The 14,309-nt window shown below is 43.5% G+C and overlaps 1 protein-coding gene across 2 annotated transcripts in view; it reads right to left on the reverse strand.

The window, feature by feature from the left end:
- NLGN4X (neuroligin 4 X-linked) overlaps positions 1-14,309 on the reverse strand; it is a 390,250-nt gene that overhangs the window by 139,374 nt on the left and 236,567 nt on the right. For both annotated transcript variants that reach the window (XM_086387267.1, XM_086387268.1), the window contains exon 5: positions 13,813-13,965. In XM_086387267.1, coding sequence (XP_086243393.1) covers positions 13,813-13,965 — 153 coding nt within the window. The remainder of the gene's footprint in view (positions 1-13,812; positions 13,966-14,309) is intronic.

The following is a 14,309-nucleotide window of genomic DNA, read 5'->3' on the forward strand; positions in this document are numbered from 1 at the left end:
AAGAGGCAAAAGAAATAAATTCAACTTAACAGCTAAGGATCGTGCATGCAGAACATGTCATCTAAAAATCAAACATTAAAAACCCTCTTCATAAATCAATGCTGAAAACATTGCTATTGCGGTTTAGTCGCAAGGTCATGTTCTGACTCAGTGCGACCCAACGGACCGAATGCCGCCAGGCTCCTCTGTCCACAGGATTTCCCAAGTAAGAATACTGAAATAGGTTGCCATTTTTCTTCTTGAACTAAAAAGTAAATAACTCAAGAAAACATGGGTAAATGGAGGACGTACAAATGGCCACTATTTCAATATTTACATGAGAAGACCACAACAATATTAGCCATCAGAGAAAGCACATAAAAAATGGCAGAGTATTTATACCCACTACAGCTGCTGCTGCTAAGTCGCTTCAGTCGTGTCCGACTCTGTGCGACCCCATAGACGGCAGCCCACCAGGCTCCCCCGTCCCTGGGATTCTCCAGGCAAGAACACTGGAGTGGGTTGCCATTTCCTTCTCCAATGCATCAAAGTGAAAAGTGAAATTGAAGCCGCTCAGTCGTGTCCGACTCTTAGCGACCCCATGGACTGCAGCCTACTAGGACAGCTATAGTCCTAAAGACAGACAAGAACCACTCTTGGCAAGAAAGTAGAGAAACTGGAAACTTTATATTGGAGGAAATACAAACTAGTGCAACCACTTTACAGAACAAATGGGAAGTTAGTCGGATGATTAAAAACGTAGTTAGTCAGATGATTAAAACATAATACCCTAACATAGTACCCAGTAATTTCACTCCTATTCGAGAGAAGAAAATATGTATATCCACATGAAAACTTGTATGCAAATGTTCAGAGTGTGATTATTCATCACATCCAAAAATTGGAAAAAAAAATAGAAATCAAAAGATGAATGGATAAATAAAACATTATATCCATGCAATAGAATAATATTTATCCATAAAAATGTAACAAAGCACTCAGGTATGCCACAATGAGGACAGGATCTTGAAAACATTACGTTCAGTGAAAGGCAGACTCAAAATAGCATCTTCTTTGAGTCTATTGAAACATTTCTTCCAGGTTTTGCCGTAACATCTTACGGGAAAACCCAGACGAATGTTTTCGCCAACCCAGTATATGATTCCATTAGCATAAAATGCCCAGAAAAGACAAATCCACAGTGAGAGATGATAGACTGATGATTAAGTTTTGGGAAGTCGGGAAGAATAAATATTGGGTTTCTCCTTGGATGGATGAAAATATTCAACAATTAGAGGGTGTTGATGGTGGTACTTCTCAAATGTGCACCCTGACTAGCAGTTCAGTTCAGTCGCTCAGTCGTGCCCGACTCTCTGCCACCCCAGGAACCGCAGCACGCCAGGCCTCCCTGTCCATCACCAACTCCCGGAGTTTACCCAGACTCACGTCCATCGAGTCAGTGATGCCATCCAGCCATCTCATCTTCTGGCGTCCCCTTCTCCTCCTGCACCCTGTCTATAGACTTTTAAATAAAGGATACAGACACTGCAATGTGGGAGACGAAGCAATCCAGTGGCTCATTTACAAGAAGGTGAAGAAGAGGGTGCGGGAAAGGCCATTAAAAGAATTCAGAGTATTCAAAAAACAAGACCCTCCAGAGAACTAAGTCCATGAACTATTGCCGCAATGGACAGAGGAGACTAACTGGCATAAGAGGGGAAGAAACCGATAAATATAACTGAAATAAATAGAAGAAAAACATGAATAGCAAGGGGGCAAAAAGGAGATGCAGAAACAGATGAGGCCATTTGCACAAGATTCTTTTTTTCCGGAAAGATGTGAAAGGCCTGGTTTTATCAAAGAAGTATCAATGCTGTAGAAAAAGATGGGTGGTATTTCTAAAGTATAAGTTTAGCTTATATAGAAGGGAGAAGAAGACAGGGTAAACGATCAAAAATGGACTGAAGTAGGAATCCTTCTGGGGTGTCCCACATGTGTTTCAAAAAGCATAGAATTAAGAAACATACATGTGTGCATATATCTATTAAATACATACATACTTATCTCTGGATAGTATATCTCTCTATATACAGATATATAACCATCTCTCTCAAGACTCTTCTCTAGCACCACAGTTCAAAAGCATCCATTCTTTGGCGTTCAGCTTTCTTTACAGTCCAACTCTCACATCTATACATGACCACTGGAAAAACCGTAGCCTTGACTAGACAGACCTTTGTTGGCAAAGTAATGTCTCTGCTTTTTAATATGCTGTCTAGGTTGGTCATAGCTTTTCTTCCAAGGAGCAAGTGTCTTAATTTCATGGCTGCAGTCACTATCTGCAGTGATTTTGGAGCCCTGAAAAGTAAAGTCTGACACTGTTTCCACTGTTTCCCCATCTATTTCCCATGAAGTGATGGGACCAGATGCCATGATCTTAATTTTCTGAATGTTGAGTTTTAAGCCAGCTTTTTCCACTCTCCTCTTTCACTTTCATCAAGAGGCTCTTTAGTTCTTCAAAGAAGTGATACTTTTGAACTGTGGAGTTGGAGAAAACTCTTGAGAGTCCCTTGGACTACAAGGAGATCCAACCAGTCCATCCTAAGGGAAATCAGTCCTGAATGTTCATTGAAAGGACTGATGCTGAAGCTGAAACTCCAATCCTTTGGCCACCTGATGCGAAGAGCTGACTCATTGGAAAAAAACCTGATGTTGGGACAGATGGAAGGCAGGAGTAGAAAGGGAAGACAGAGGATAAGATGGTTGGATGGCATCACCGACTCAATGGACCTGAGTTCAAGTCAACTCCAGGAGTTGGTGATGGACAGGGAGGCCTGGCATGCCCATGGAGGCAGTCCATGGGGTCGCAGAGAGCTGGACACAACTGAGCAACTGAACTGAAGTGAACTGATCTGAACTGAACCATCTCTCTGTATCTGTCTATATACTGTATACATATAACTATCTCTATATGTAACATATACACCTATCTCTTTATTTTTAATCTCTTACTATATCTATATGTCTACCTATCTACCTACCTGTCCACCATCTATCTAGCTACCATCTGTCCTTTCTATGTTTTCTATCTGTATTTATCTATGCATCTTTAACTATCTATGTCTCTACCTACCTACCAACCTGTCTACCTATCTATCACCTATCTATCTAGTATCTATCTTTCCTATTTTATTGACTCTATCTGCCAGATGGCTAAGAAAAAACTCACAACTGAGTTATCTAAACCATCCCTGGGATGTTTTATTAAAGACACAACAACCACTCTGAGTGACAGAAAGCATTTCTCAATTCAAACGGGAAACGTTTCCTTATTCCGAAATCCCTTCTGCAGCTCCGATACAAACGTTAGTTCTCTTCGGGAGAATTGGTGGTGTCTTGCTGTGATGTCGTCTCATACCTCTGTCTATGCTTAGGGCTTCCCTGGTGGCTCAGTTGGTAAAGAGTCTGCCTGAAGCGCAGCAGACCTGGGTTCGATCTCTGGGTCGGGAAGATCCCCTGGAGAAGGCAATGGCGACCCACCCCAGTGTTCTTATCTGGAAAATCCCATGGACGGAGGAGTCTAATGGGTTACAGTCCGTGGGATGGCAAAGAGTCGGACACGACTGAGCAGCTAACTTTCACTTCACTTCCAGAATCGGTGGTGTCTCTTAGTGAGGTTATCTCATACCTCTGTCTGTACTGAAACGTGTATCTTTGTAACATGCGTGTATATCCTACCTACCTCCCTATAACAAACCCACTGCCCAAGACCTGGATTTTTTCCCCATGATATCAGAACCTAGAATAAAAGCCACTGTACTGAATGCAATAAAAACCAATGCCTGTGACCCCAATTAATGGCATAAAGAGTCTTCCAAATGATGTACTTGCACGAAGACCTCAGGTCATCCGTGTCCAATGTCTGTTACGTCAAAGGGATGCATTTAACATTCCAAAATGCTTTTGAGCTTTTATGCTGAGACTCACACCCTTCTTTCAAAGAACTATTATTATTATTTTTAAATCAAAGGAAAAGCTGCCCAGCTCCTCAGATGGGACTTAATCCAATCCATATGTTACTACGGAATCTTATTTTAAAAAACATGATTGAGGTTTTAGCTCCCTGTACAAAGCAGTCGGACCTGGCAGTTTACCTATTCTATATGCAACAGCTTGAATCTGTTCATCCCAAATTTCTAATCCCTCTGCCCCCTGAGTCCTAGGCAACCACAAGGATGTTCTCAACGGCTGTGAATGTACTTCTGTCTTGTAGGTAAAATCGTTTGTGTTGCAGAGTCCACTTAGAAGTGATTTCATATGGTATTCGTCTTTCTCTTTCTGACTTACTTCACTTCACGTTACGATCTCTCGGTTGATTGATCCATGTTGCTGCAAATGGAATTGCTTCCTGCTTTTTTATGGCTGTCAATTATTCTATTATATCGTATATATGCACCACATCTTCTTTATCGACTCATCTGTATCTGTTCATCAGACATTTCCATTGTGTCCATGTCTTAGCTACTGTTAACAGTACTTCTATGAACATAAGGGGTCCTTGTATCTTTTTAAATGAGTTTTGTTTGTGTATGTACCCAGGAATGGGATTGCTGTATCACATGGCAATTCTGTTTTTGCTTTTTTGGGGCATCTCCATGTCATGTTCCGCAGTGGCTTTGCCAAGTTATATTCCCACCAACAGTGCAGGAGGCTTCCCTTTCCTCTGCACCCTCTATAGCGTTTGCTATTTGTAAACTTTTTAACGATGGCCATGCTGACTGGTGTGAACAGATACCTCATTATAGTTTTGATTTGCATTTCTCTGATGATTGGCAATTTGGAGTACCTCTTCAAGTCACACTTTCATATTAGTTTTCTATGTGAGTGCATGTCTGCATACTCTTTGAAAGCACAGCCTTTGATTTCTCTATAATGCTGTAAAAAAAACAATAACCAGTGATGGACGGGGGGGCTGGCGTGCTGCGATTCATGGAGTCGCAAAGAGTCGGACACGACTGAGCAACTAAATTGAACCGAACTGATGGATTGAAATTTTTTTTTTAAATATGATTTACATTGTTAAATGCATAGCATATCTGCCATTTCTGGGTTACATTTTAACCCTTAAAATATTCTCTTTGAGGACGTCCCGGTCATCCAGAGGTTAAGACTTCACTTTTCACTGTAGGGGGTGAGAGTTCAATCCCCTGGTCAAGGAGAGAAGATCCCAGTAAGCTAAGATGCCTCGGGGCCAAATAAGCAGAGTATAAAACAGAAGCAATACTGTAACAGAATTCCATAAAGACTTTAAAACGGTACACATCCAAAACCAGAAAAACATATTCTCTCTGATCCTTGTGTACGCAAGGATTTATTTTCATAAAGACCATGATGGAAAGTCCAGAGAGGGAAAAAGAGAAAGAAACATGGTCTGCAGGCCAGAATGTGTACAGTCTTGGAGCGTTTCAGCCCCAAGGGTCTTTCAAGTTCACACTCCAATCGCCTTTTAGAGACTTTTTTCAATGATCTGACTTAGGACTAAGGACTAATTCTTTAACTACATGTGAGAGAGGAAGAAAAGGTATGCAGGAAAAAAGCAGGTATGTCTCTTACCAGTGTTAGTTAAAAATCATTTCAGGAATCATTGCCTGAAACTGAATTTCAGGCTCACCCCAATCAAGCAAATGTTGGAGGCTCTCAAATTCAACACTACTCCTCGGAACTCACCAGTTTTTTGTTGTTTTTTTTTTAATCACACTACACCGTCTTCTTCCCAACTCAAATACCAGTCACACCTTTCTTTCCTTTCCATTTTTTTTTAAAGTCATGACTCAAAGCATATTATTTTTAAAAATTTTTTTTGGCTGTGCAGCGTACAGAATCTTAGTTCCTTAATGAGGAAACTAAATTGGGGACCTTCTGCTGCATGGTGGGAGCACAGAGTCTTAAACACTGGACCACGAGCGAAGTCTCACATGTTTCATTTAGAATGATGTTTGTGTGTGTTTATCCCCATGAAGATAGAAACCACCCTTTAATGAAGGAAAATCGATCAGCCCCTCTTTTGCTGTGTGCAAAGCCAAAGGAAGAAAGGGCAGAAGGCAGAGAAACTGGATTCTTTCTTTTAGAATGAGTCATCATCACAGACTCTGTGTGCGAGGCAAACGTCCAAGAAAACATCCAAGAAAGAGCACTGTTTATCAGATGCCCTGGGTGATCATTAGCAAAAGTTCATGCTGCTACTGCTGCTGCTGCTAAGTTGCTTCAGTCGTGTCCGACTCTGTGCAACCCCGTAGATGGCAGCCCACGAGGCTCCCCCGACCCTGGGATTCTCCAGGCAAGAACACTGGAGTGGGTTGCCATTTCAACTTCTCCAATGCATGAAAGTGAAAAGTGAAAGTGAAGTCGCTCAGTCGTGTCCGACTCTTAGCGACCCCATGGACTGCAGCCCACCAGGCTCCTCCATCCATGGGATTTTCCAGGCAAGAGTACTGGAGTGGGGTGCCATTGCCTTCTCCGAAAAGTTCATGTGACAGCCTCAAATCAGTTAACTGCAACGTATGGACTCCCCCGGTGGCTTAGATGGTAAAGAATATGCTTGTAATGTGGGAGACCTGGGTTCATTCCCGGGGTTGTGAAGATCCCTTGGAGGAGGGCATGGCAACCCACTGCAGCATTCTTGTCTGGAGAATTCCCATGGACAGAGGAGCCTGGAGGGCTGCAGTCCATGGGGTTGCAAAGAGTTGGACATGACTGAGTGACTAAGCACATACATGTGCTGTTTAAAATAATTAATGCATTTATATATTTATTTTTGGCTGAGTCGAGTCTTAGTTGCAGAATGTGGGATCTTTTGTTGAGGCATTCGAGGGTTCAGGTGCCCCGGGGCATGTAGGATCTTAGTTCCTGGACCAGGGATCAAACCTGTGTCTCCTGCATCAGAAGGTGGATTCCAAACCAATGGACAGCCAGGGAAGTCCCAACATGTGCTTTTAGAATAGACTCTTCTGTCAAACATGTCTGAACGCTGTGATTTCCACAAGAGACTATGCATGAAAAAATAACAAGGCAACTTCTTTGAAGAAATTCTGAATCATTCAAGAGTTGGAGGAAATTCCCTATCATACGATAATCAATAATTTTGTGCATTTGAGATCGAACAAAAAAATCTTTTCTATTGTAGCTTCTCATCACCCGTCAAATTCATTGCCACCCCTCAGTGCCTTTATCTGCTGCAGAGTATTACTTTTCTCTGTGGCATCACCGACTCGATGGACATGAGCTTGAGAATGCTCTGGAAGTTGGTGACGGACAGGGAGGAGGCCTGGGATGCTGCAGTCCATGGGGTCGCAAAGAGTCAGACACGCCTGAGAGACTGAACTGAAGTGACATCTGTCTCATGACCACTATGGTTCTTTATCCCACCATAATGGTTTCCCTATCTACCCTCCTCATGCGCTTCTAAAATCCCAGAAATAGAGCATTCACTGTCAACCTAACCTCCTCCTTATGTGCGGGACAAATCAACAAATGCAATGGGCATTTTCATCCACCAGGAGGCAGAAGAGGAAAACCTAAGTCAATGATCAGAGACATGAAACCTGACTTTTTTGTCCAAGGTCCTGGTACTTATCAACACACCAGCAACAACAGAGACCAGATTGACAGTTTCCCAGCGAGTATTAAATGTACACAGAGCTACTGATGAAGATGACGAAAGACCTTCTGTTTAGCAGAGGGGAGGGATAAGCATCTTGTTTTTTTCCTCTATTGCAAAACTTTTGGATCACGGAAGGCTTGACAGAGCAGTGTAAAGAACCCACCTGCCAAGGCAGGAGACAAAAGAGACGTGGGTTCGATCCCTGGGTGGGGAAGATCCCTTGGAGGAGGGCATGGAAAACCTCTCTAGTATCCTTACCCGTAGAATCCCGTGGACAGAGAAGCCTGGTAGGCTACAGTCCACGGGGGTCACAAGGAATGGGACACGACCGAGCGACTAACACTTCCCCTTTCTTTCCAGTATTCTTGCCTGGGAAATCCCAGGGACAGAGGAGCCTGGTGGTCTACAGCACATGCAGTGATGACGAGTCAAAGTCAACTGAGTGACTGAGCACTCTGACTAGACCAAGGAAGCTTGACCTTCTTCCCTGCTGCAGGGTGTCCGTCCTATATAACTATGTCATCTTGACTCTAATGGATATACCTTCCTCCATCCCCCACTCCCTCTAGAACAACATCAGTGATCACTGGAGATACAGAGGCTGGAAGCCTGTTTGCAGGCTGGCCAATCACCCCCACGCACACCCACCATGGAGGGTCTTACTCTAAGGGCTTCCACTGGCTCCTTCCACCCCCATTTGGCTTCGCGGTTCAGTCTCTCAGTCATGTCCGACTCTTTTCGACCCCATGGACTGCAGCATGCCACACCTCCCTGTGCATCACCAACTCCAGGAGCTTGCTCAAACTCATGTCCGTCGAGTCAGTGATGCCGTTCAGCCATCTCATCCTCTGCTGCCCCCTTCTCCTCCTGCCTTCAGTCTTTCCCAGCATCGGGAGTTGTGAGCGGTCCTACATAAAGTGTCTGGACACACCCAATTTTCTCAGACCTCCTGTACTTCTTCATATTTGCTTTTCTTTCCCCTCAGGGCAATACCTCATATTTCCTCTATCCATGTAGCTTCTCCCATCACTGACTAGTGAAGACGTTCTCTCTGGAGGATGAGAAGGCAAGTTTTTCAAGGTGGAAATCTAACCAGAGTGAACCTGATAGGTGAGACAAGAGAATGGGCTTGGGAGGGAAGCATGAAGATGCCACAAGGGAGAGATGGTGTTTTTTTTTTTTCCTTTATGGATATGTTGATGAAGTTTTGGGGGCTTCCCAGGTGGCAGGAGGGATAAAGAATTCATCTGCTAATGCAGGAGAGACAAGAGGATCACTGGGGTAAAGAGATCACTGGGTGAGGAAGATCCCCTGGAGTAACAAGTGGCAACCTACTCCAGTATTCTCTTTTTTTCTCCCCAGTCCAGTTATTCTTTCCTGAAAAATTCCACAGACAGAGGAGCCTGGAGGGCTACAATCCATGGGATTGCAAAGAGTTGGACATGACTTAGCAACAGAGTGTGCGTGGACATGCACACACACACACCAACTTTTGACCTGATGGGAAAATGACTTCCATGAGAAATCCAAAAGAAAATCTGTAGGAAAAGATAAAGAATAAAGATTTATAGGGGGGGAAATGGTCAAAGTACCAAACAGTAGATGGCATCTTCAACTCTTAAGTGAAAAAGAAATGTACATACCAGCTAAATAGAAAACTGACGTTTTTCAGCAGAGAAAGAGCCGGAATGTTTTAATAGAAGGGAGCCACTGAGTTGCCCAGATGGAAATTTGCTTGTGTGTGCATGAAAAGTGAGCATGTGTTTCTGATGTTCTGGGAATCCTTGAAAAAAGGCAGTTATATAGAACGGTATGGGTGACATTTCATCAGACTGTAACATACTCGTCAGGCGAGAAGTCTGATGAAGTCGTTCGTTAGGTCAGTGGTCTTAATGCCACGCGTGGGTCAAAGACAGGAAGAGTACAATTAAGTGGGCTTCAGAGGTTAGACACTGGATGGGTGGACAAAGCCTTGGATCTACTGCAACAAGAGCCTTGCTTTTTTCAAACACCATGGCTGGGGGCACACATCATATTACGAAGACGTGTCACAGTGGCCCGTCAATAGAGATTTTAAGGAAACTGTATCAGCAATCAAGGACCCGCTCTCAGGAATATAAAACCACACTGAAAGCCCAGCAGCAATATTAACACTTCCCAAAGAGTCCTAGATTAGACAATAAATTAGGTGCTCAGTAGCTAAGCAAGGTTTGCCTTAGGCAGTCCCGATGAAAGAAAATATTCCTTGTCTGAAAAGCAAATGTGGGGATAATCTCATTGACCTCCTATTACAAGTGCTTTATCCTTGTTTTTCGAAAGAATGATAAATGGAAATTTAGGTGGTATTGGATAGATACTACAACATTACATTTTTGACTAGTTTTTCCCCACCTCCCAGTGACTCAACAGTGACGTTAATAAGATGTCCAAGGCTATTAATAACACTGGAAATTTTTCCGTAACTGGGCTTAACGGTCACACCATCAGTGACTCAGTGGACATGAGTTTGACCAAATTCCGGGAGATGGTGAAGTACAAGGAAGCCCGGCGTGCTGCAGTCCATGGGGTGGCAGAGAGTCAGCTGAGCAGCTGAGCAACAGCAGCAAGTCCTGGGCTATCAAACCTCGCAAGCACAAAGCCACTGGACAGTCAAGTGGTGTGCACAATCACCTCGCAAGGGAGAGAACAGAACCACCTTTTACAGAGATTCAGGAAATGTTAGCTGACTTTTCTCAATGTAACAGGACAGACAGCAAGTGGAGAGAAGGTCCCACTGCATTTTTATTCCATGCCAGTGTCCTGTTTTCTTTCTGACCATCATCCATTTTTCAAAACTTCTCTTTGAGGATAGGAAAACAGAATTTGTTACTCTGTAAAAAATTTAAAAAAGCAGTAATCATCTCAAACAATGCTTTTCCATTCCTTAGGCAGAAAAACAGCATTTCGGCATGTACAACTTTTTGAAGAAAAAAGATGATTTCTATGTTTTGGTAAAATAAATGTCTACTCCTATGAAAAGCTCTAATACAGATGATCGTCACAGCAGATGCTGTGCCATTTCATTGACTCATTAAAAAAAATAAATATCTGCATGACAACAGTTTGAAATATTTTCACACAACGATAATAGCAATTTTCCCTGCAAGCAAAGAAGTTAAACGACCACCTCCTGGTTTGCAAGAGGACGGCAGTCCACGCAAGATGTCTGAGAAAGATTGACCGAGTCACGCTTGAACGAAATCTATCGCCCTGTGCAGTCGGCCAAGTTGGCACACGTTCACACCTTCAGATAAAAGGGGGTCTGTGGTGTTGGGCTTCACACGAACTCATTCGCGGAATGTAAATAGACTGTCTCGGGGATGCTAAATTGCTTCTTTCATTTCCTCGCCGTGACTCTTGCAGCTTCTGTGCTGCCCTCCCCAAGATTTGTTTCTTCTAACTCTCAGCAGCAGAAGGTAAACTTAAAACGGTTCAGATGAGGAAAGTTAGAATCGGAAGCTTTTTTCCTTTCTTTTTAAAAAAAGGAAGAAAAAGAAAAGAAGGTATGTGTAATTCCCACAGAATTGTTCCAGATTCAAAAAACGGGCCAAACAGATAAGAGATCACCGCGTAAAGCCGCTTAATACCAGCTGGGCATTAGAGAGGGGACAGGTGTCGATTTCTCTTGAAATCTAACCTTTTAAGTCGCATCAGCGCCACGGCGTTCAGGCGAGGAAATGTTTTGCTATTCCTGCAAAGCGAGAGCTTGCCCAAAACCACGGCCCCGATAAGAAAGCGCCAACGGGAGCTGGTGATGCTCCATACAGACCCCCACACTGCGCTCTTTGAAAGCGCTGCCAGGGGTCACGTGGTGGTCCCTGGCTTCCTCTGCCCACCTCGTCCTGAGAATGGACCTTTTGTGAGGGATCACGAACACCACTTCCTGTCTCAAACACCAGTAGCCAAGGCAACTCCCCAGAGGATTCTGAAGCAAACAAACAAGAAAATACTCAGAGGGGCATGCGATCCACAGTCTTCGAAACGAACGGAAATGACAAAGATTTGGCTCGGAGCACCAGCGTGAGAAAAGAAAAGGAAATAAAGATCACGAAACGAGAAGGCTCTAGACGCTGAGTGATGCTGTCTACCATCTCCTCCTCTGTCGCCCCCTTCTCCTCCCGCCCTCGGTCTTTGCCAATGAGTCAGTTCTTCGCATCAGCTGGCCAAAGGATTGGAGTTTCAGCTTCAGCATCAGTCCTTCCAATGAATATTCAGGACTGATCTCCTTTAGGATGGACTGGTTGCATCTCCCTGCAGTCCAAGGGACTCTCAAGAGTCTTCTCCAACACCACAGTTCAAAAGCATCAATCCTTCGGTGCCCAGCCTTCTTTATGGTCCAACTCTCACATCCATACCTGACTATTGGAAAAATCTAAATAGCTTTGACTACACGGACCTTTGTCAGCAAAGTAATGTCTCTGCTTTTTAATATGCTGACTAGGTTGGTCAGTTTTTCTTCCAAAGAGCATGTGTCTTTTAATTTCATGGCTGCAGTCACCATCTCCAGAGATTTTGGAGTCCAAGACAATAAGATAAATAAGTAATGTCTGTCACTGTTTCCCTTTTGAAAACCTGAAATTTCAAGTACTCTATGGCTGTTCCCAAAGGTACAAGTGTGCAGACATCTTGCATGTTTCAATTAGAAAGTCACTTCAACAACTGTCCCACTTCCCTCGGGTCTTCTATACGTCAGTGTTTTACTGGTGAATGAAACGAAATGCTCACAACAAAATTTAAACATCAAGTTGAAAATAAAATATTCTTGGTGATACCTGTGTATCTGGAAGAAATGTTTTCTTGTTTGACGCAATTCCTTGAGTCCAGATTTTTTTTTTTTTACCATAAACATCCTATAACACACAGATCTCTTTCTCACAGCCACACTGTTACAAATTCAATTTTCTGCACCATCTCAGTGCATCTTTTTTCCCTCTGCCTTGCTACTAGGCTTGCAGAATCTTAGTTCCCTGACCAGGGATTGAACACGTACCCCCTGCAGTGGAAGCTCAGAGTCTCAACCACTAGACCACCAGGGAAGCCCCCTCAGTGCATTTTTGCCTAGAAAATAAATGCGCTTACATAGACCATGCATATTCTTCATGAACTGACCAAGAGCAGGAAAAACCACAGCAGATAAGCCTCAAAACATTGCCATCAAAATGCTATTTTTTTCGCAACCATACTGTTCGTGAAAATGAATATAATACCAAAACAACAGATTGCTGCTCTTGAATTCCTACGCTCTTAGCCAAGGTCTTCTCATAGTCAATTGTAAAATTTACACAAAATTAAATATCAGCAAGTTGCAAAATTCAAATAAGAGTATTTCATCACACGAGAATGCAAGTCATGTGACCACCTACCGCCTCTCATCTTCAAGATCCACTAGATACACAATATCCTAGAGAGTAAGTAAAAGCGTTTCCAACTCATGATCAACACAGCCACAAAACCACAAAAGCGCATGTATATGGCCCATTGTCCACTTTATCGAGTTATCACCTGTTACCAAACGCTTTATCAGACAGCACCCAACTGCGTTCACGCAACAGGCTTATGTCAGCCAAGCCCAGAGAAAGAAAAGTACTTTCCATAACATCCCAAGTTCATTCGATGACCCAGGAGGCTGAATCTGTTGGAGGAGGGTTCAAGGAAAAGAAACCATTGGATTAAAATGTGAAAATGAAACAAAAAAGAAAATGGATGGTGCTACCTGAAAGTCAGGGAAGGAATGTAGCTTGTAGCATGAAGTGAGGTTTGTAGCAGAAAATTCCTAGGCGTTGGAGTAACATGCGTGGAAGCAACGAAGCCCACAAAACAAGAAGCAAAATTTTCTCACGGTTGAGGACGGTCCAAGGGAATGAAGTCTCTGGATGAAAATATGAAAAGTAACAGAAACGAACCAAAAAGGAAATGTGAAAGTTACGCAACAGATGCATCTTTAGCGTGATAAAAAAGAAAACCGACGGACCGACCGACGGTGCGCCGTGAAAGTGATGGAACAGATGCCTCTTGGAGCATTAAGTGAGGTTTCTAGCAGAGATTCCTAGGAACTGCAGTAACATTCGTGCAAGCAAGGAACCCCCACAGAACAAGAAGCAGAACTCACGCGTGGTCAGCAGGCGCTCACTCACCTAGGATCCCCAGCCGGTAGTTAATCGTGATGACGATGACGTTGCCGTAGCTGGCCAGGATGCTGCCGTCGATCATGTTGCCCGTGCCCTCCATGTAGGACCCGCCGTGGATGTACACCATCACCGGCTTCTTGCTGTTCTGATCATGGATGTCTGCAAGAAAGAGCCAAGTAAGGGGAAAAAAAAAAAAATCACACTGATTAACCGAGACTCGGCCAAAAGACGTGAGTGACTTTCCCTAGTTGGGATGGGAATCCATCGCATGGCCCTTTCTTGAATTAGGAATACCTCGGTTAAGATGGTCAGATGGCATCATGGACTCAACGGACATGAGTCTGAGCAAACTCTGGGAGGTGCGGAAGGACAGGGAAGCCTAGCATCGCAAAGAGTTGGACAAGACTGAGCGACTAAAACAACAGTTAAGATGGTTAAGGATAATAGTCGATGTTGCTACATTTTCTACTCATAGAAATGATGCAGACGTTGGAATGAGCTTG

The sequence above is a fragment of the Bos grunniens genome, chromosome X (assembly GCF_055505025.1).
Source record: "Bos grunniens cultivar Pamir isolate PY7600 chromosome X, Bosgru_T2T1.0, whole genome shotgun sequence".
In the NCBI taxonomy this organism is placed as follows: domain Eukaryota; kingdom Metazoa; phylum Chordata; class Mammalia; order Artiodactyla; family Bovidae; genus Bos; species Bos grunniens.